At 37.2% G+C, this 21,654-nt stretch overlaps 1 protein-coding gene across 16 annotated transcripts in view; it reads right to left on the minus strand.

The window, feature by feature from the left end:
- The window catches only part of KLHL32 (kelch like family member 32), a 122,396-nt gene that overhangs the window by 40,474 nt on the left and 60,268 nt on the right, over nt 1–21,654 (minus strand). Inside the window, exon 3 of one of the 16 annotated variants that reach the window (XM_021391213.1) lies at nt 17,631–17,691. The exons of 13 other annotated variants lie outside the window; for them this stretch is intronic. In XM_021391213.1, coding sequence (XP_021246888.1) covers nt 17,631–17,657 — 27 coding nt within the window. In that variant the 5' untranslated portion in view covers nt 17,658–17,691. Of the gene's footprint in view, nt 1–17,630; nt 17,692–19,630; nt 20,648–21,654 lie in introns of those variants that run through there. 2 more of the 16 variants (XM_021391214.1, XM_021391215.1) reach the window with 2 other exon arrangements.

Below are 21,654 nucleotides of genomic sequence, written 5' to 3' on the forward strand. Positions count from 1 at the left end.
AAAATATTCACGTTTTCAGTGAAATGTGGAAAGCACTGCTACACCTGCATTTTTTGTTTTGGTATTTTTGATGATCCCTCAGGCTCCCCCACCCCTCAAAATGACACCAACTGAAGTTTTTGATGAAAGCTGTCATACAGCAGAGAGGTTGAAGAACTCTACGGATAAAAAACAAACTCTCATCAGCTGTTTGCTTACAATATTATTTATTTATTTCTATTTATAACTGTTCAGTTACTCCAGATGCTTATTTATATTATATATGTGTCTGTTTATTTATTTATTATGGGTTTTATTTGTTTACTTATTTTTATTGGTAGGCTTCAGCAGATTTTTGATGCTTTGTCTAACATAATATGAGGGTGACCTGCTGGACTCACAGTTTACTGCTTGATGAATATTGCAAGTATATTTTGCCAAAGCTGGTCTTGGCCTGTAATCAAAAACACCTATTTGTGTTTTTCATAAAGTTTGAATGGATCTATGGGTTTGTACTTTGCAGTATAAGCAGCAGTGCATTAGCTTTCATGAATGAAAATTATTAGAATGTCATACCAATTTTCCAATCAAAATTATACAGTACTATACACTGTTGCCTCCATGATGATATCAGAGGGCAAAAAAAGTCATACTGAGACTGTAAGATGTATCCTACAGATCAGATAACCAAGCTCTCCATAACTAGTAAGACTTTCAAAAACATCAGACTAAAACACACTATGCAAGTTAGTTGCAAAAAAATACAGCTTATCTTCTGGCTTTAGAAAAAAAAAAAAAAGGAAGCATCAAAGCAATTACTGTTAACTTAGTCTGATTGGCTTCCGATGAACACGTTTTCAAGCTAAGCTCTTAATTGAATGAAAAATTTGTTAAAAAAATGAGAAATAAAACAGGTTACTAAATAGGAAATTTAGTTCTGGTCATAACAAGAGTTTCTAGTTCACATACATTTTATTATATTGTACTAAAGTTGTGTGCATCTTATTTCTGGAACTGTATCACAGTATACGTTCTTTAAAAAAAAATACAAAACAGGCCTTGTAACTTTGCATCTTGTTTAGAAAATCTTTTAAATATAAGCCATTTATTTTTTTGAACCGAAGGATGAAATAGGAACACAAGTAGAACTTTCACAAAGAGTTAAAAAGAATTAGGGAAAGGTAGCAATCCTCTCTCTTCTAATACGACATGCTACACTGATGAAACATTCAGACTAGGAAAATATGCGTAAGATAAAAAAATAACAGATTTTCAACTAACAGTTAAAATGATTCTAAAATCTCACAGTGAAGTCAAACCAATTCAACCAGTTGGAGGGAAGAGGGAAGCCAGAAATAGACACATAACACACATCAACTCCTGTCTATGTGGCAAGTGTTGGTGCAACGGTTTTGGTTTTTATGACGTGTAACTTTCTATGATGACTATAACCTGTTAGGGAAGAATGGGATCCACCTGTCTAGAAAAGGTAGTGCAATTTGTGGCAGCAGCCAGGCTAACCAAATGAGACAGGCTTTAAACTGAAGGACTTGGGGGGTTGGGTCCAAAATGATAACATTCACACCATCGCAACCAACTGGGGAACAAGCCAGGCCAATCAGATCAATGACAGACATTCCTTCACTGCCTTCCATAACAGGAGCCAGAAGGCCACTCACTTCAAGGTTATGTGTAGCTATATGGAATCCTCTTGCTTCCCTATAGGGAAACCTTCATCCTCTGCTCCCTTTTCTTCTCTAAAGTGCCTGTGTACCAATGCACACAGCATGGAGAATAAACAGGAAGAATTAGGGATCTGTGTGTAGTCATTGCAGTCATGGAGACATGGTGGGAAAGTTCATGGCTGGAATGCTGTTATGGGTGGCTATGTACTTTCTAAGACAGACCACCAAGCCAAGACAGTGGAGTTCTCCTTATGTGAAAGAACAAACGGGATGCATAGAGCTCTGCCTAGGGAATGATGATGAATGAGTGGAGAGCTTATGGGTGAGAATTAAGGTTAATATGGGTGTCATAGTTTTGGGTGTTTACTACAGGCCGCCTGATCAGGAGGAGAAAGTTGATGAGGTCTTCTACAGACAGTTGAAGGCATCCTCATGATCATAGGCACTGGTTCTCATGTGAGACTTCAACAAAAAGATAACTTTTGGACACAGGTGGTAGTGGAGCCAACAACGAGAAGTGTGCTGCTGGACCTTGTTCTTACAAGGAAGGAAGGAGTGGTTGGGAATGTGAAAGTTGGGGGCGGCCTTGGATGCAGTGACCATGAAATAACAGAGTTTGGAATCTTAGATGGAAGAAACAAGGCAATAAGTAGGACTGCAGCACTGGACTTCAGGAGAGCCAACTTTGACCTCTTCAAGGACCTACTTGGAGGTGTCCCATAGGTTAGGTCATTGGAAAGTAAGAAAGCTGGCTGACACTCAAGCATCGCTTCATCCAAGTTCAGGACTGGTGCATTCCTAAGAGTAAGAAATCAGGCAAAGGCCAGTGTTATCCTGTGGAGCATTAAAAAGAACGTGGCCAGCAGATCGAGGGAGGTTTACCTCCTCCTCTACTCTGTCCTGGTGAGGCCATTTCTGGAGTACCATGTCCAGTTTGGGGCTCCTTCATACAAAAACAAGACAGGGAACTTCTAGAGAGCCCAGTGGAGGGCCACAGAGATGATTAGGGTCCTCGAGGAACAGCTGAGAGACTTGGGACTGTTCAGCTTGGAGAAGAGAAACAGAGAGGACTTTATCAATGCTTATAAATATCCATTGGGTGGGGTTCAAATGGATGGGCCAGGCTCTTTTCAGTGGTGCTGAGCAACAGAACAAGGGGCAACAGGCACAAACTGGAACACAGGAAGTTCCATATAAACATGAGGAAAATTTTCTTCACTTTGAGGGTTACAGAGCATGGAAACAAGCTGCCCAGAGAGGTGGTGGAGTCTCCTTCTCTAGAGGTATTCGCAACCCGCCTGGACACTTTCTTGTGTAACCTATCCCAGGGAACTTGCTTTTGCAGAGAGATTGGATTTAGATGATCTCCAGAGGTCCCTTCTAACCCCTATGATTCTGTGATTCTGTAATAAATTGGTCAAATTATTTAGCAGCGTCTTCTAAAATGAGAAACTGCCTTTGATTCTATGCAATCTACTTACTCTACTTTCCTTCTCCTCCCCCATGCCACAAATAAGACATTCTGCTGTTCTACATTACTGGTCTTGTTTCAGTGGTATCAGCCTTTAGATGTCAAACCAATCCAACAATCAGCTGACATTTAAGGCATTTGTAAAAGAAGATCACTTTTCCAAACAAACATAACCTGAAAGACAATATTAAATATACAAAATAAATGATGTGACATTGTCTGTGTTTTAATACAGAGGTTTATTTTAATATAGATGTGATAAATTGTCAAACAAGAAAATATAAACATTGTATTTAAATTCTACCAAATCCATCTTTATTTATTTTACTTTAAAGAATAATTGCATTGCACAAGCCACAGAAAAGGATGCAAGTAACAGATTGATAAATTAGAGTTAATCATAACCAAGTACACAGTAGAGTACAATATACCTCTGTTCATGTACTCTGTGTTATAAATAGCAGAAAAAGCACAAGGAGAACTAAGGGGAAAGAATGCATTTCTTTATGACCTTATTTGAAAGATAAACTCCTTGGGGAAATACAATTTATTCAGATTATCAAGACCCTGCTGTGCAAATCTACAGTCTGGGAGCACACTACAGAGATCAAAAAATATTTACTTTATTCTGTTGGGTATAAAAGCTTTTAATGAATGCATAATTAAGACACAAAAAGTATATACAGCTTTAGAAATTCCACTGCCAAGCCAAGCCATTAATATCCCAAGTATCATACCCAGTTGTAACTCCACCTGCTTCCTATTTAGATTACAACACTGTTATAAATCAAAGTACTAACTGCCTAGCCCTGCTGCTATAATGGAAGAGTTGCACTGAGACACTATTTCCCCATTTTCCTAAAAGGGGTTCAGCCTCTTTACAACAAAAAAAAGGAACGGTGACATTTATGGGACAGGGATGGCTTACTCTCAAGCAGAATCTAACACAACAGGATCCTGATCTCAAGTCCTGCAGGTTTTCTGCTGTGTTAAACCAACTGCATTGTTCCGGACAGAACCTTGACATAAATCATAGAAAAGGCAGACTCTGACTAGATCAGGACCACTAACAAAACTAAAAAATGTCATGAAAAAATTCACTTAGAAGACAACAAAAGAGATCAACTCAGCTTTACAAGAAAAGAAATCCATTTCCATTGGTTCTCACTCTTTTCTTATGTAGCAAAAGCTCTAGTTTCACAAAACCTCACTCACTCACCTATGACCTGACAGATAAGGCACATACTTAACAGCACAGCAACAGAAATACATATTTCATACTAAACATATGCACAAATCCCTCAAAAACTGCATTTTAGATCTGTTTGGAAATTTTGGTTTGCTAAGCACCAAGGCCATCCAGGTGAACCATGAAAGACATTTGGGATGAAGTCCAGTCACAGTGGAACAGCTGGGTGAGAATTTCACAGTGTAAAAAATAGTGTTTACATTTATTACAAGATCAGTGCAATGTATAGATACATTTATAGGCACAGTAAAAGATGAGTTTTCAATAGAATTGAATTTTATAAAATTCAGTTTTCTGGTAGATCACCACTTCCTTAGCACTTCATTTAATTTTTGCTTTTGTTTTTTTTCCCCTCCATGCTTAAAAGCATAAAAAACTGTTTTGCACCTTTTATTTCAGAAGTAGGTCTGGAGCTACGTACAAGCGCAGTACTAATAAACCAACTCAAGCCCTCAAGCTTATTGTTTTCCATCCTCCCTGTGAGTATTTATACCCCTCCTCACTCACTATTTCCCTACATCTGCTTAGCTTTCAGTTTCTATCTTACTGGTGCCAGTGATCCAGTGATCACCCTCTTCTAATGCAGGGAAGAAGAGGTCTGAGACCTTCACAAGTGCAAGAGAAAGCCATGACATGCTCAGATTGCTCATGTGGTGAGACTTTAGTAGGCTTTGAAAAAGAAAGTGAAACATGTAATATGCAGACACTCAAAAGTAAAACACAAAAGTCAATGCTTTCTAGAATCTCAGGGGGATTAATTTAAGTGATTAAACAGTACAAGTCTTTTCAAACTATATATATATAAACTAACAATAAATAAATATATACTAACAATATAGTTTGTATATATATATACATAAACTATACTGTTTGTCACCCTCATTTACATTTTTGTTATATATTACATACATGTTTATGTGTATCATGGAAAGAAATATAATAACGAAATATTAACGCTACTCAGTTAAAGAGGTTCATGGCATCATTGGAATAACCACAGGTAAAGTTCTGCAGTGTTTTCAATAGCTGCTTTGCATCGCTAGACTGATGCTGCTGTTGCAATTTTTTATGCACCTGGCACAAGAACTCCCCAGATGAAAAGCTTCACTTCTCAGAGAGGTTTCTTGGCAAAATAATTGGAACAAGTATTATTTAACAAATAAAAACATAGAGATGAAATAGCACGTGGAGGCCATCGAACACTTCACCTGCCTCTTTTATACTGTTTCAGACAACGTAAAAACCCAAAGCAAGAATTTCTGCAGATTTATCAACATTTACAGGTTTTGTCAATTTTGGGAACATGACCTCTACAAATGTTATGAGGAATGGCATAATCGTGTATTCTTTACTGTGTCAGAAGACACAGGATATTGACATACCATCCTCAAAAATGTTCCATTACTTTACATCTTCAGAGAGAAGAGTTTCGCTGTAGTGAAAGATAAAGCTGAAAAGTACTTGGCTGATTCATCAACTGACAGCAACCTTGCGTGCTAATGTTCTCTTCTGCCTCTTTTGTTGCTAATATTGTCAAAACCAGAATGAACAAGTTATGTTCTTCAGAGACCTAAAGTTCACACTAGTAGCAGTTGCAAAATATATTTACCATCAAAAGAGAACTAAAGGGGAAAAAAAAAAAAGAAGAATGGTGCAATACCGTTGCTTCCAATTCTCTTGCAGAACTTAGTAACTGTTTCAAGAGAATATAGGAGTGGAAGCCAATACTGCTGGAATACTGGACATGCTGATTGAAGCATCTTATTGACAAATTAAGAAAAATCCAGCTTAAAACTAACTCCATTCTTGCTCCTAAGTAGTACTACAAGTCTCAAAATCAGCTAAGCCTTCTGTATTCTCATTTCCAGCTTAATCTACTCAGGCAGTTTATACACTTTTGTTTCTGTGTCAAAATTATCTCTTAGTTTAAGCTCTCTCTTTTCCCAGGCATTTATTTCCCTGGCCAATCATATTCTTTCTCAGCCTTCATTTGCTAGGCTGAAAAAGTCAGGCTCTTTTAATCTCCTCATGTACAACAGGCCCTCCTGATCATCCTAGCTGCCCCTTTCTACACCTCTCCCAGTTTGACTTCATTTATTCTGCTACATGGGCAAACCCTTCACAGTACTCCTTGTGATGTTTCCACATCAAGCAGTGGCATCACCGCGTGCTAGCATTAAATACTTCCTTGGCTTTATAAATAAGCCTGCATGAAACATCCTAGGCTCAAACTGCCTTTTTGTTGATGGTGTCACATTAGTAGCTCAAAGTCATCCTGTGATTTAAGACATGAAAATTCTCTGTAAACTTGCTCCTCAAGTGAGAAACAGTAACAGCCCTTCTGTCTGTCAGGTAGGACAGAAATGATATGACATGTTACAAACAGGAATTGAATATGAGCCACTGAAACGCAGTACATTCTACTAATGATGCTCAGAAATCATTTTCCAATTGCTTTCAACTTCATTTCTTTCTATATAGGAATAATGAATCTCATAATTGTCCTGGTACATACCAGTTACTTAATGGGGGAAAAATAATTTCAAGAGTTTTGTTAACACTTGTTTCAAAAGTAGGAAAGGAAATCCCTGTAAAATTCTGAAACAAAATAATCTTCAAATCAACATCAAGTATGAAAACCTTCAAATACAGTGAAGATGCTAGTAAAAATGCTTCTAATACACAGTATGTTAAAATGTGATTTTTACTGTTTATGCCTGTTTCTGTTATCAGTGAGAAAAGAAAATAAAATCAGCATTAGTGTTAGATCTGTTAATATAGGTACTGAGGCGCCTGAGAGCTCCCCTTTGCAAGGACCTTTTTTCCCCAAATAATTTATTGTTTTGCCAAAATGTTATGTTCTAAAGCTGAACGTTTCCAACCTTAAAATGAATTTCTTTATGAAAGCATCCCAACAAGTTTACTACACATTATTAAGAATGAGGTTGACAGGAAAATACATTGGGTTTTTTTCTTTCACATTAAAAACATTCAGAATGGAAACAGTTGCTGTGACTGTGAAAAACTTCCACAGACTCCCTCCACAGCATCTGGAAAAATAAATGGCTGGGTTTCCTCACTACTGACTTGCTTGAACTTCGCAGCTAAAACCTCATCCTATTCCAGTGCAAATAAATAATGATGAAGATTGTCAATATCAGGCTATTCACTAACTAAAAAAAGAAAGTCAACATTCATAATGCTGCAGTAGGAGACATATAAGCAGCATATTGTATTATTCATATTTATCAACAATTATCAATATGTAAATGTTAACATTCTAGATATAAATAAGAACAAGCGAGGTGTTTGAATTACATAGTTCTTCCACATGAACAATTCTGTTTCAGAATCATCTTACGATATTTTATTTCTTGAACATTTCATGTTTGTTCTATAATAAAACCAGCAAGGGACCACTTCAGAATCCCAGACAGCAGCCTATTACCAAATGCTTAAGGATTACAAAGCTAATAAACACATCTAATGATGGAGAACCAGGAATGAGGTAGGCATCTAATCTCACCAGAGAATGAAACAAACTGTCTAAAACATGGAACAACTAGTTCATTAGCACAGATAAATGCAATCTCAGAAGTATTTGCTGAACAACTCACAAAGCATCACAGCTTTCTCAGAATTTTAAGCCTCTATGTGATACTCTAACAACAGCAAGACCGAATCCAGTGCGAGATAACTCAATATTCAGAATTGTTTTGATAGACACAATTCAAAATTAGCAGTTCCTAAACACAACATAAGAATCACATCACCACAGCTGTCTACTAGCTTCTCACTTGTATGAAAGGAGTAAGTATCAGTAGGGGACCTTCTCTTTTGGAAACCTTAAAGGAATTTACTTTTCCAAGTATACCAGAAATATTGGTAAAACAAAATGGAGTAAAATTACAAGAATTACTAGAAAAAGTTGGATGTTTCAATATTTCATGAGAGCTCAAATGTTGCTGACAAAGGCTTGTGTGTGGTCACTAAATGATCCACTTGCTAGTGAGTTAAATGAAGATGCAGAAGCATCAATACAACAAAATCAAAACTGATAACGTAAGCATGGAAAAAGGTGAAGTAAACAATGAATTTATGACAAAAAGTCAGTCATTTCTAAAAGTATATGACAAGGTTGTAGAAAGTGACATAGAAGGGGTAGAACGTTTTCAAATTTGTGTCTGCAAAAATGTACCCCATACGTGCTGCTGCTGTTTTAACACTACTTTCTATCTGTAACTAAGGCAGATATGAATAGAAATTAGACTATTTGATACCACCACCATGGATAAAGAAAAGAATTTTAAAAGGACTAGTTACGGAGACCTCTAATCTTGAGTAAACACTGAAAAAAAGTTTGGAAAAATTGATCAACTACATGTACACTAGTCAACCTAGCATCACACAATGGATGGAATTAATTTAGGAATCAATTTGCAAATACAGACAAAAAAAATAGTAAGACCTACGAGGTAAATATTAGAAAACAGTTTCTGTTACCTCTCTAGAACTGTAGTTCATTGTATGAATAGCAGCAAAAGAAGACAGAGTTCTCCTGGATATCCAGGTAAGATTTTCACTTTTTCATTGTATGTCATACATTTAGTAGGATGCACCTTGGATGAAAGATTTCTTTAATGTCAACATCAAACTAAGTCATCAAGCAGCGTAACTCTTCCCAGTGAAGTCCACAAGGAATTGAGTCTTGGATCAACACCAGTAAAAGTTTAATTGAACTAAACAATGGTAAATTTTGCTAGTAGAATTTGCAGAAGACTCCACAGACGCAGGTCACAAATTATGAGAATACAGAATACAAGTATTGCCTTGATTTCCTGGCAAAACTACCACACTTTAAAAACACAAACTAACAAACAAAAAACAATTCTTAGAAGCAGTAACATAGCTGATACAGAAAACACAATGGGCTGTATTTGGAACAACACTTACAGGCCATCAAGAAAAAACTAAGAAGCTGTCAAAATCGCAATGTGAGTTTGCAGCAATGTGCTATGGCAAAGAAAAGGCTCATGTCATAAAACACACACTGAGCGCTGTCCAATAAAAGCAAGAAACACTCTTGCTACTTCACAAAACAATTTTAAGGTTACTGCTCAAATATTGCTCCCAGTTCTGAAGTCCATACTTTAAGGATATGAAACTACTACTGCCTGGAAAACCAACCTTGTAAGATTTAAGGTGCTCAACTTAAGTTCTTTTTTAAAGAAAGACTCCTGGAGGATTTGATCTTGTGCAAAGGTGTTTATAAAATGGAGACAACACATAAAAGCTAGACAGTTCTGACAAGATCTTCAGCAAATACAAGCTTCCAGCTTGTGGATATAGGATCAAAATTACCCTGATCATTGTGCTAGGCGGTACAGGACCGCTTGCACTGCCTCTGTGTGATTTCAATCATTTTGCAGCTGTGCATTTTAACAGACTTGTTGCAGCTGCAGGAAGATACAAGGGTACTCATGAATTAATAATCTGATCATAAGGATGTGAATGATAAAAAGTCAACATTGAAGGCATCACAAAATATATTTCATCTGGAATACTATTACTTGTTCAGGTAGCTCTGTGCTCCTGCGCTATCTGACCACCCAAAAATAACTGAACAATTTTGTGCCCACAGCACTAAATCAAAACAAATTTTCATCCTACAGAGAAAAAAAGGGAGGCAGAAGTATGATTTAAGAAACTTTCCACGATGGAAAAGATAAAAAAAGCAGAACCTAGAACCTACTCCAACATTTTAGTTGCTACAGAATTCTTCCCCTACCCCCAACCATAAAACAATTTTATGTCATTTTGCAGTTCAGAGAAAAGTCTGTAACATGTTTTGTCTCAGTAAAATAAAACCTCTCTACAACACTATCCTTAAATTTTGCAGTGAAAATAACATCCCTTTTTCCCATGACCGACAGCTGTGCTGATTAGTAAGTTTAGTACATGATAATCAGAACTAATATCAGGAGGAAGACAGTATAGAGAGGATTAGTAGGTAGTAGTCCACATATGAGAAGAAAACTGAAAAAAAAAAAAAAAGGAAGCAACATCAAATAAAAAGAAAAACTAAGAGTTCATTATGATTCAGTAGGATCAAGGGTTTTCTGTTTGTATTTTAAACACTATTGACCAGGGATTCACCTATTACTTCCTTGGTCAGAAATTATTATAAATCTTACTCTCAAAACCAGAAAACCTAGAAAGACGAAAGCTCAAATGTAGAAAATGAGCCTTGACTCAATGCCCAGTTCAGCAGTTCCTATATTTGACCCTCACCAGTGTCAAAAACGTCACAAGTCATCCCAAAAACAAAGATGTGAATGTTCACACTGTTGGAGGTGCTAAGCATCAGGAAAGTGTGAGTGTTCAAAAATCAAAACGATTTTTCTTTATTTAGTTTCTAGCTGTTCTTACCAAGAATTAAAACTACCCATCCTCCCGTTCCCAAACTGAGAATGTTAGAATCCTATGCTTTACTATTATGGCATTTTTTTTCCCCCCACAGAAATACAGAAAATATTTAATCACTGCTTTATATACACAGGACAAAGAAACAAATGGCAAAATTATCATTGGCGTAAAGATGTCACTTTGAAGTCACTACCTTTATAAGCAGAATAGATTGCTGCAGGGCCAAACTCCAAGTATTCACTACTACAATACCTCAAAATTCAGAAGTATATGACATGTCCTCTTCTACACCCCTCTCAAACACTACCAGAAGGAAGTGAAGCCATAGGTACCCTTTACTAGAAAATCTAACTAGTCTAAATAAATAACGGTTATTAAAAATGAACTAGAACTCAGTGAAAAATGCTTTTTTGATCCATGACTATACCATGAAAGTTAATTAAAAATTAATCCTTTTAAAATTGAAATTGTAATAAGATATGTTGCTAAAATATCAAAATTTCAGAGATTTCAACCACCTCTAGAAGCAGAACAACAGATGTTTAGAGACTACTAAACATCTGTTTGGTTTTTCTATGAACTTTCACCCCATGCAATGATCATTCTGGTTACTTGTTTTATTCCTTTCCAAGAAGTTCCATCTCCCTATTCAGATTTTGGTCCAGGGCTGAATGGTGCTAAACGAGCCCAGATCTTGAGAAGGACTTGTCACCAATGATGTGTATATAATACGTACATATGCAGGTTAAGGCTCACAACACTAACTTTCAAGTACCTAGTTACAGTAGACATTCAATATCAGTCTCTGGGTGTCCTTGACATCAGCATCGTATACATATACTCCCTGCACACTTCAGTTCCCCAGGAAGACAGTAATGACATAAATATCAGTAAAAACATTGTGGGGCAGACAAAAACAAAATACAAGCACATATAAACACTTATTTTGAAGCCTATGACATTGGGCATATTCCCCTCATTTTCTCCATGTCTACAACATGTCCTTTCAAATCAATGAGAATTCCTATCCTGATGTCTTTCGGAGGCTGGATCTGTCTACAGGTACTACAACACTTTTCCCATGATAAACAGGTGTGCTTGTGTACTGCATAAATTCGAGGACTTTTGCACATATAAGTGGAACAGCTTATGGTATACAAGAAAAGAACTCTGAACTAGAATTTAGATATAATCTCCATTAAGCAGCTCTGAAAACTTGCACAACAAAGGTCAAAGTGCTTACAAAGGGATGACCAACAACACACTACTACCTCTCTAATTCAGAGGACACAACTGCTCCTATAAAAATTACAGTAGGGACAATTTTGTGTGATACCAGCTCAATTCCCCACAAACTGCAATCAGAAGTCCTAGTTTAACTAATTCAAGATCCAATGCCACCTCAGCATCTAGACACACACTGTGGTACTAATCTCAAGTTCTGAAAGACTGGTGAAGCAGATGGGAAATTTAGCAGCAATTCCTCCAAATTAATAAACAGATGTTTAGAATAGATTATACGGGAGCACAAGTGAAAGTTACAAACATTTTTCAGTTTGGAATAACACACAGATGTCTAACGAAGTTTTTAATACCACTAATCTTTAGGTTTCTATCCTTAATTTTTTTTAGAATTAGTGAGATTAATAAGGACAACTTTCAAGTTTTAGAGCTCTCATTACGTATTGGCTGAAGACTCTGTAAGAGAGCATGTATATATTTATATTCTTTTTGGCTGCGAGATCTCTTCACTACCCACTAGACAGAAACTGAATTTTTGTTTTAAACAGAATTATTCTAGACCATAACTCTAAAGCAAGGCATTGAATCCCCAGTAACTTGTACTACTGTTCAGTTGTGCAAAAACACTGTAAGTGATGAATTGTACTGAAAGGTTGCCTCATTTACCACTGCTAACAGATCTGGAAAATATCAACAGCTTTACAGAGAACTTCTTTGCTTTTTTTTTTTTTTTCCTCTCCTATGAAGTGAAATATTTTAGCGAAGAATAATTATCTATTATTAGGTTTCTAAGTAGATAAATCTGCATGTTAACCTCAGGTACCTCTCTCCCTGAAACTACTTCTGTATACCTTGGGCTTTGGATCTGGACATTTTTGTTGCAAATTTTCTTAACTAGCACAACACAATAGCTGGGGGTGTTGTGAGCAGTTAAGACAGATGGATCTAACAGCAATAATTAAACCATCAGAAAAACATAAATTGAAATAGGAGGGTAAGAATCAGCTATACAGATTGGTATAAAGTTCAGACTTTTAATGAGAGAAGGTTAGAATGAAATATAAATGAAAATAAAGTGTGCAATGCTTATATTAATATCTTTTAAAGATAGAGTGGACTGAGACATCCACTATTTTCGTCAGTTTAATACTTCAAGTGCCAAGTTGCTTCTCAAATTCTATTAAACAACATATTTCCTCACTCCTTTTCTTGAGAAAGGTTTACCTCCTGCGTAACATTTTAACTTCAAATTGTTCCCCTTGAGAATAATAATATAGCATTTAAAAACAAGAAGTACAGAGGAAGTAAAAGATTTATTTCATAAGGAAGAAAGAAAAAAAATATTTTAGTTAGGCCAATACAGAGAAAAGGAAGGCTGGACAATCATCTATCTACCACAGCACTACTTCTGAGATAAAAATCAGATTGCAACTCAGTTCAGGCCCAGTGTTCTCTTTGGGTTCATAGGTTACAAATGATTTCTAGTCACCACTTTGTACTTAGCATTCTGGCTTTTCCCATATTGGTAAATACTTATAATCAAAGCACTGTCATGTTTCAGAAATACCTTTGCTAAAATGGCTCGACACAACTCAAATTGCTTTAGATCAAATCAAACTTAAATAAAACGTCCCTCTGCTTCTTTACAGGAGGTAAAAAAGGCTCTGCCTATGCGGTGCTTGTATTCCCATTCTTCCACATTAGAACTGTAAGTCTCCTCTTTCAGGTCACGTCTTCCACATAAAAGTGCTAAACTAATGCCGCTTAATGACAAATTAATGTCCATGAATAAAAAATACACCTCTAATAGCATAGAGTAATTTGCCATTACAATATCATCATTGGACATGCCCCTGGTTTAATACGATGTATTTAATTCATAACTTAATGAGTGATATATAAAAAGAGAGAGATGAACCCTGCAATTACATTTATGTGAGTCTGTCACCTTATTTGTAAAACCTTAGAGTCATTTACATTCAAATTAGAACAAATGAGTGATTTCACAAAGTGCAGTGATAAATGACCATTGCTGCACAAGACAGAACTGTATTTCCTGTGAAAACATTAACAGTTTCCTATTATTTGTTAAAAATTACAATGCATATTGCCCAGTGTTGTGTGAATAATGACTTTTTTACTGATTAGGTCAGAAGACTAATACGGAGCAAAAATAAATGATTTTTCCTTTCATTTTTCCCAATTTCCGCACTCACTGCTCCGTGGGCGCTGCTGCGGACTCACAGTGCCACCTGCTGCCCAGGCGGGCTGCCAGGACCCTCCATCAGCTGACTGCAGCAATTCGACCTTTTGCTGTCACCTCTTGCAATTAAACGTATTTTCCTGCCAGACTGATAACTGTGTATGCTGCCGATGACACCAGCAGATAAGGGGAGCTGCACTACCCTGCTACAAACCATGCAATTTTTTGGTTCATGCATCTCAGCTGCCCCAGTTGGTACGGAGAATTAAAAGCTAAAGACGCTGGGGAGAGAGGGAGGACATAAAACATTGGTATTGATCAGATGGTAATAAAACCAAAGAATTCTATACACTAAGCATTCTGGGATTCATCAGCCTCTCTTTGCAGCTCTCTAAAACCAGCAGCATGCTCCCAGAGGCAGGGGCCTCTCAGGGACTGGGGGACAGACAGGTCACACCGAGTAGGCCACACAGGCCAGAGAACAATGTCAGAATGGCAATGAGAGAAACAGCAAAGCAACTGGGATTCTTTGGTACCGTCTAAAACACAAATAAAAGCTGCTCTGCCTTCCTGACAGACATTTATAAGAAAAGAAGGAACAGTACCTGCCTCCTCCCAACTCATCAGCTTCCTGTGAGCTGATGCAGCCCACTGCACACAAACGGGTTTTTAATCTCACAGCAACAGTTAACCTAGAAACCCCAGCACCATTTTTCACTCATCCATTAGCAGCTGCAGTTCGGCTTTGCCAACTAGTACTCCACTACGAAAAACAGAACACACACACACAAAGCTGGAGGGCTGCTGACCACAGCGGCACCATGTTCTCTTAATAGCCAGCTCTCCAGGGGTACGACATCCCCTGACGCATCACAGCTAATCAGCAGCATATACACCATGGGAAGAAAGGGATTCAGGGGGATTGGGTATACCATTTTTACTTTCCACACTGAGGCCAACTGAAAAATGGAGAAAAAAACCACTTTTTTGTTTCTTAAGTCCCATTCTAAGTTGGAATCCTCAGTAGCGCATTCACATTTCATGTATGTAAATCTGTATCTCTGTAATGTGTCTAGGTAGGTTAAGTAAGAGAGAAAGGAGCTAAATTCCACAAGTTATTTTTGAGCTCTGTGCAAGAGCTTTCCTAATGACTGTCAGCAGCTCAAGTGACAACAACTGACAAAACACGTGCCTTCAAGAAGCAGGCCAGCGCAGCAAGAACAGGTCACATAACACAGAAAGCCAACAAAACACGAGGAGACATTTTTTCAGTTTATTTTGTATTCTTGGTATGGCAAGATCACTCCTTCCACCACTGGATGACATCGGTAGACTCAAGTATGATGGTGGTGGTTATATATAAAACACTACTCTAATTCTCTGTGTGTATACATAGATTAGAAAAACGGTATTAATTTTATTATTAAAAAACCAAAAACAGCATAAAAATAACCACAAGCCTTGGTTGCTAGATGATCTTCAGATTTTTTTTTCCCCCAGCAGTTTAATTTGCTGTATATGAAAAACCCAGAAGCTAACATCACAACTGAGCTGGGGCTTTTAGCAATACAAAGGTGATGCTCTCAATATCTGGTGTAAGAATTGACTCATCTCTGAAGGATTCTATCTTATTGAAAGTTGCAATTGTGTTGCTGCCACAGCTCTAAGTGGAGAATTTGAGTTTAAGAAAAATAAATAGCTTATGAAGCTCTGGGTCCCACCACATAGGTAAGTCAAACACACTCCTTGCAGATTCACTTGAAAGTTTGTTCCTTTTAAAAACAGTAGCAAACACAATTCAATTTGTAAACACATCTAAATAGTTTAAAATAACTTGAAGAAAAGATTCAGATCATTAGATGTGCATGCACCACGAAGACAAATTTGTTTTATAAGCCTAGATTGACCTTAGAGTAGAAGATTAAAAATCAAACACCCCTAACCCATGACAATTTGCCTGCTTCCATTATTGCCAAAAATGATTCCAGGACGTCTTATGTTATTATTTGTGAGCTCATTACATTGATCTAATTTATGCATTCCAGGCCTGATACAGCTCACTGCCTACTTTTGTGTACAAGAATCCAAAACACACTGCACAGAGGAGGCTCCAAGAAAATTCTAATTAACTGCTGTTGTACAGTGCTTTTTCTTTTTCCCCCCAGCTTATTTTATTCACTCATCTAAACTGTTCTTTTCAGTTTAGATTAGCCCTCTTCACAGATCTTATGACTGACATTAGTAGTAGCTGGGAAGATATACCTGTGGCAGAGTCCTATCTACTGTAATGAAGTTTCTAAGAGGTAGCCCGGTATGTTTACCATAACCAACCATGATCAATCATACCATATCCTGTCTCTCAGACTAAAATTATTGGATTGGTTTAGACAGTTCTGTACCTTCTTCCACACCTATTGCCCTATTATTTTGAATGTAATTCAGGGAGTATACAGAACTCTGCTAAAGGCAATAAAGACTTGGTACAGAAAAATCATTTAGATTTAAAGTTTCAGACCTGGAAATCTATATGTCCCTAGTCTCTGAATTTCAGTGAAAAATCAGCTTCTGGTTTAAAAACTGATTACTAAACCTATATCCATACAAGACTGAGTCAATGTTATTCAGCAGAAGGAAATTCCACGAGAAAACTAATATCCTCAACAGCATTCCTTCCATACTAAGACTCTTAGACTGTTGAAAGAATGTGCAGTTTGAGGTTCTCTTTGCCACTGAATATGTCAACAGCTGAGGAAGATGAATCTTCTTACATCTACAACGTGCTATAAAACTCAGGCACATTTCTGAAACAAACATTTATACGTTCTGAATAAATCTTTCAACGCATATATTCTGCTGCATAAGAAAAAAGTTACCAAGTACCCTTCTAAAGAACATTACGAGCTTTAAAGTGCAAAATAGGTAATCAGAAACACACAACCTACTACCACGCTCTCTGCTGCTCTAAGAAGTCCTTTCTCAGATCTCCATCTAAAAGCCAAAAGCCTCCCACTAGCTTTCTCTTCTGTTCTTCAATATTATAGTAGAACAGATGGTCCACTAAAACCTCAAATCCCTAAATTTTTAAAAGGAAACACAGATAATACTCTCCCATTATATTTCAATAAACATCTACGTGTTGGTTGCAGGTTTCTGCCTTAGCCTTCTAAGAAAAACCTCAGCCAAAACTGGCAATTGATTGGAGCTGGAAGAAGAATGAGAGTCTTACAGAATTGGATGTACACTATGCAAGCAAATGATGCATGCTTGACCCATGGATTTAAGCATAATTCAAGATATACAGAGCTCATGTCTTCAGCTTAGCTTTCCCGCACCTACATAGCAGCAATACAGCTAAGAGCAATCAAGCTGCCTTACCGTTTGTTTAGGTTGAGATGGATGCATGAGATCTCAAGCCTTGCTTCACTGTTTAAAGTACCTGAGAATTATGCAGACATCATGATAGGAGAGATTCATGAATATGTATGTATTTTAGCTAAAATATATCAGCATGCTTCAAAAGGTCTCTCTACAAAACAAGAGAAAAACAAAAACCCTCAACAGCAGAAGCTGAGGAATAAAGACAGTTCAAGATATGACACTGCTAGGGTGAAAGACCGCACAACTTAAGTCTAGAATTATGACCTACAATAAAGAATGCCTAGGCATTTCTTTGGCTTGCAACACAGAAAATCTGCATTAGAATTATTTTTTTTTAAATCAGTGAATTATCAATCCAAAATTAGCAAAACATTTTCCAATGGGAAAAAAAGAATCGCCAGCAGATGCTACAGAGCATTTGACAGTGTGATGTCTATAAACGATAACAACTTTTAGAGAACCAGAGACACTGTCAGAAACCTCCATAGTGTCATTCTTTCATAAATGTGACATGGGTATCTCCTAACTGGGGGCGTGGGGCAAGCTTGTTCCTCTCTTTCTGCCTTCCCTTTGATCAAAAACACGTTGTAATAATACCATATTCATGATTTGAACAATTTGTTACAGAAATCTTTTTGAGCTTTATCAATAAGTTAAATGAACTGCTTTCAGCTGGTTGGTCTATAAGGAAGAGAATGTATCTTAAATTGAAATTAACATTTTGGGTTTTTTCTGAGACAACTAAGAGGAAATTCCTTAAAGAGATCAGTGTCAGCAATGGCTCAAAATGCATCTGCCCCTGTGTGCTGCAAATCATATTTGACACATTAAATTAGATTAATTAGATCAGTAGAATCTCATTTGTTACCTCACAATCTATAGGTACACCCCAGTACTACTATGGAACAAGCAAATAGTATTTGTAGCCAAATAAAATCCTCATTGATATCTATGAAATACCAGCACCAGGTAAGCATTAAGAAGAGATTAAAAATACTGTGAACTCCAAAAACATTGTATACTTTTGGAATATCTATAGAAAACAGGTGCAAAAAGCTCAAACATTAACAGCTGGTCTGTTCCAGAAAATTGAAGACAATCCTAACAAGTTAAAACTCTGCATCATCATTCCACAACAATAATAAATGACAGCTAGATCCCACATATCATATTTTCTGAATTTATTCTAAACTATGCTAAATTAAGTTCATGGTAACTGAACAGAAAGCAGCAAAAATAAAAACGACTGTTATAGTAAACAAAGAACTCTGCAGTGTCCTGAGGCTTAAAAAACATCAGAAAGAAGAGGCAAGAATTATTCCTTCCCAGCAACTGTGCAAAAGCACAGAAGTCAGGTATGACAAGATACACCAGTTCCAGGAAGAACAAGTGTTTTAAAAAAAAACATTCTCTAACTATATTGGTATTACTTTTAGATTGTACTAAAATAAAGCAATAGGTTTTTTAAAATCACTAAACTGTGTGTAGAACAAGCAAATATTTGATAGAAGTAATTTAGACACTGTAAGATATCACACTCTATGCACAGGACTTTGTTGACCTCTGCTAAAAAGCTTTCATGACAACTCAAGGTTGATTACTTGCACAGACTGTACCTCTGCAGAGCAAACAAAGCAGATAAATTATCACCCTGATCTTTTCAAACCACAAGTCTTTCTACATGTATGCCTTGTTTGGGTAAGCCTGATAAATAAACACCGTGAAAAGAGTAAAATCCAGTCTAGAGTCTTACATGATGTAAACTGCAGTCATCCCACAGATGTCTATGCTGATTCAAAACCTTAAAATGAGACTGATTCAAAAACATTTTAACTCTGTCTCCCAATACATATTCTACACCTGTAATGCTGTAACACAATGGAAAACACAGCAGTGACAGCAGAGCAGCGAAGTCCTAAGCTGCAGTGAGGATAAGGGAAAATAAGCTCAAATAAGGCAGCCATGGACACAGAAACAAAGAAAAAAAATCTGCTTACCTTAGAATGCCTCAGGTAGGCAGAAATCTCCAGCAAGATATACGTGTCTCCACTGCCAACCCCTAAATGAGGTCTGAGGCTTCTAGTCACTCAGGTGCACTGCATGCACCTGAGCTCCCCTAGGTTGGCCCTGCCTTCCCACCAGGTTTCAAGCTGTGACTTAGCATTTCCACTTCAATACCTTACACCCTACCATTCCTCCTTTCCTTATTCCTTGCCTCATTTACAGTAAATCTTGACATAGGGTCCAGCTTCCTTTTGATTTTCACACCAGTGTAGCTCCAGTTACCCTACCTGGCACACACTGCTTAAAGTACAGCAGACCTTTTTCATGTTGTTTGAGTAACTACATATAGACAACCATCTCCACAGGATTTTTTACTGGTCTGTTAATAACACAGTAATTTGTCAGCAACTGTTTTCTCACTCTGTTTTTCGTTGTTGTTATGTTTTGTCTGATTTTTTAGTTCATTAGCAGTCTGTTCCTAAATGCTTGACTATGGCTTGGACATCAAGGACTAGGTCTAAAAGCACTGTTAATTCTATCGTGGTCTACCACTTCAGTGATATCAAGACCAACAAATATTAAGGGAATGCTGAAGGAAGACCTACTATTATCACAGGCTGCTCCAAACAAATCTTTATACTAACTTATTTCATGTCCTAAATTGGGCAAGTACCTGTTCCTTTCTTACCATCTTCTCATGTCCCTACCTCACCTGCACTACAATATTCAGCTCCTTCCCTACTCTCTACTATTTTCCTAACTTCTTTACTGCAGTGGTCTCCTTGGTCCAATTTTTGACAAGGAGTATGTGAGCAGCAAAGGCATGAATGATTTTGTTATGGGGAGCATTAAATATATACTATGACCATCAATTTTGGGCCTATTATCTTCCTTCTCATTATAATAACCACTTCTCATGCCTGCTTAACGACTGTTAGGACAAATGGTTTTGTGGCTCACATTTTTTGTTTCTCAAATGACCGTTACATTCCACATCCATTTTCGCAGAAAATTTCAATCTTCCCCTACACTTCTGAAAATAGAACTGAAATGCAGCCCTTAACCAGCTACTTTAATTTCCTAATCATTTTATAATACACAAATTAACACCATCTGAGTGTCTTAACTTATATTTTGAAGGCTTCCCTAAGGCTACACTCAAACAGGCTCTCCGTAAGACACAAAGCCTTCAAGTACATCTTGAGGCTCTTAGCACAAGATCCTGCATGCCTGTGGTACTCAGCAGCTCAGTGTGCTACCAAGCACACTTAACAGATTTCAAAGGCAGTTATGCTGGTGAAAGGCAAAGGCATACAGAAAGCACTGTGCCGACATGCACTTCCATGCCTAATTGTTGCACAGGTACAAGTAACCCTCCATTTCAGAAATGAATAATGAAAGACTACAAAGAAAAGGAAATAGTTTAGTAGAACTACTATTATTATTCTTTTAATAATGCTTTTCATAGCTACACATTAAAGCTATGTTCTTGCTACCACCATGAGCTATCTCCCACACAAGCCAATCACATAAAATGATTTTACCAGATTCAGGTTTTTTGCCTCATAATGACAGACCTAATGTGGATATTACTATTAGCATTATGCGTATGAGGCCAGCTGATAAAAAAGTGCTGTTGTAATATAGCCTGCTCATTAAGCGAGAGGTAGTTGTGCCCTGGAAAATGCATCAATATTCTGTAGTGAACGTTTAAGCATCTGAATGCTTCACAATACTCATGATTACTAACAAGGAAATGCTTAACATTTGGGATACTACAGAAGAAGAAAGCAAATCCTCTGGTGAAAGGTGCAATCAAACTCCCGTGTGCTGACACTAATCAATGGGCCATCCTTGCTTTCAGGATAAATGGACAAAATGTATGGAGGACACAGCACCTATCAAAGATTAATACTCATTATTACACAAATTTCAAGTCTTCTGAGATCCAATATATTACCACTTAGGCTCCACCAGATATTTTACTAATGCTCTCCTACTGAAATTAGGCTTGGAA

This window comes from Numida meleagris, chromosome 3 (genome assembly GCF_002078875.1).
Source record: "Numida meleagris isolate 19003 breed g44 Domestic line chromosome 3, NumMel1.0, whole genome shotgun sequence".
Taxonomy (NCBI): Eukaryota; Metazoa; Chordata; class Aves; order Galliformes; family Numididae; genus Numida; species Numida meleagris.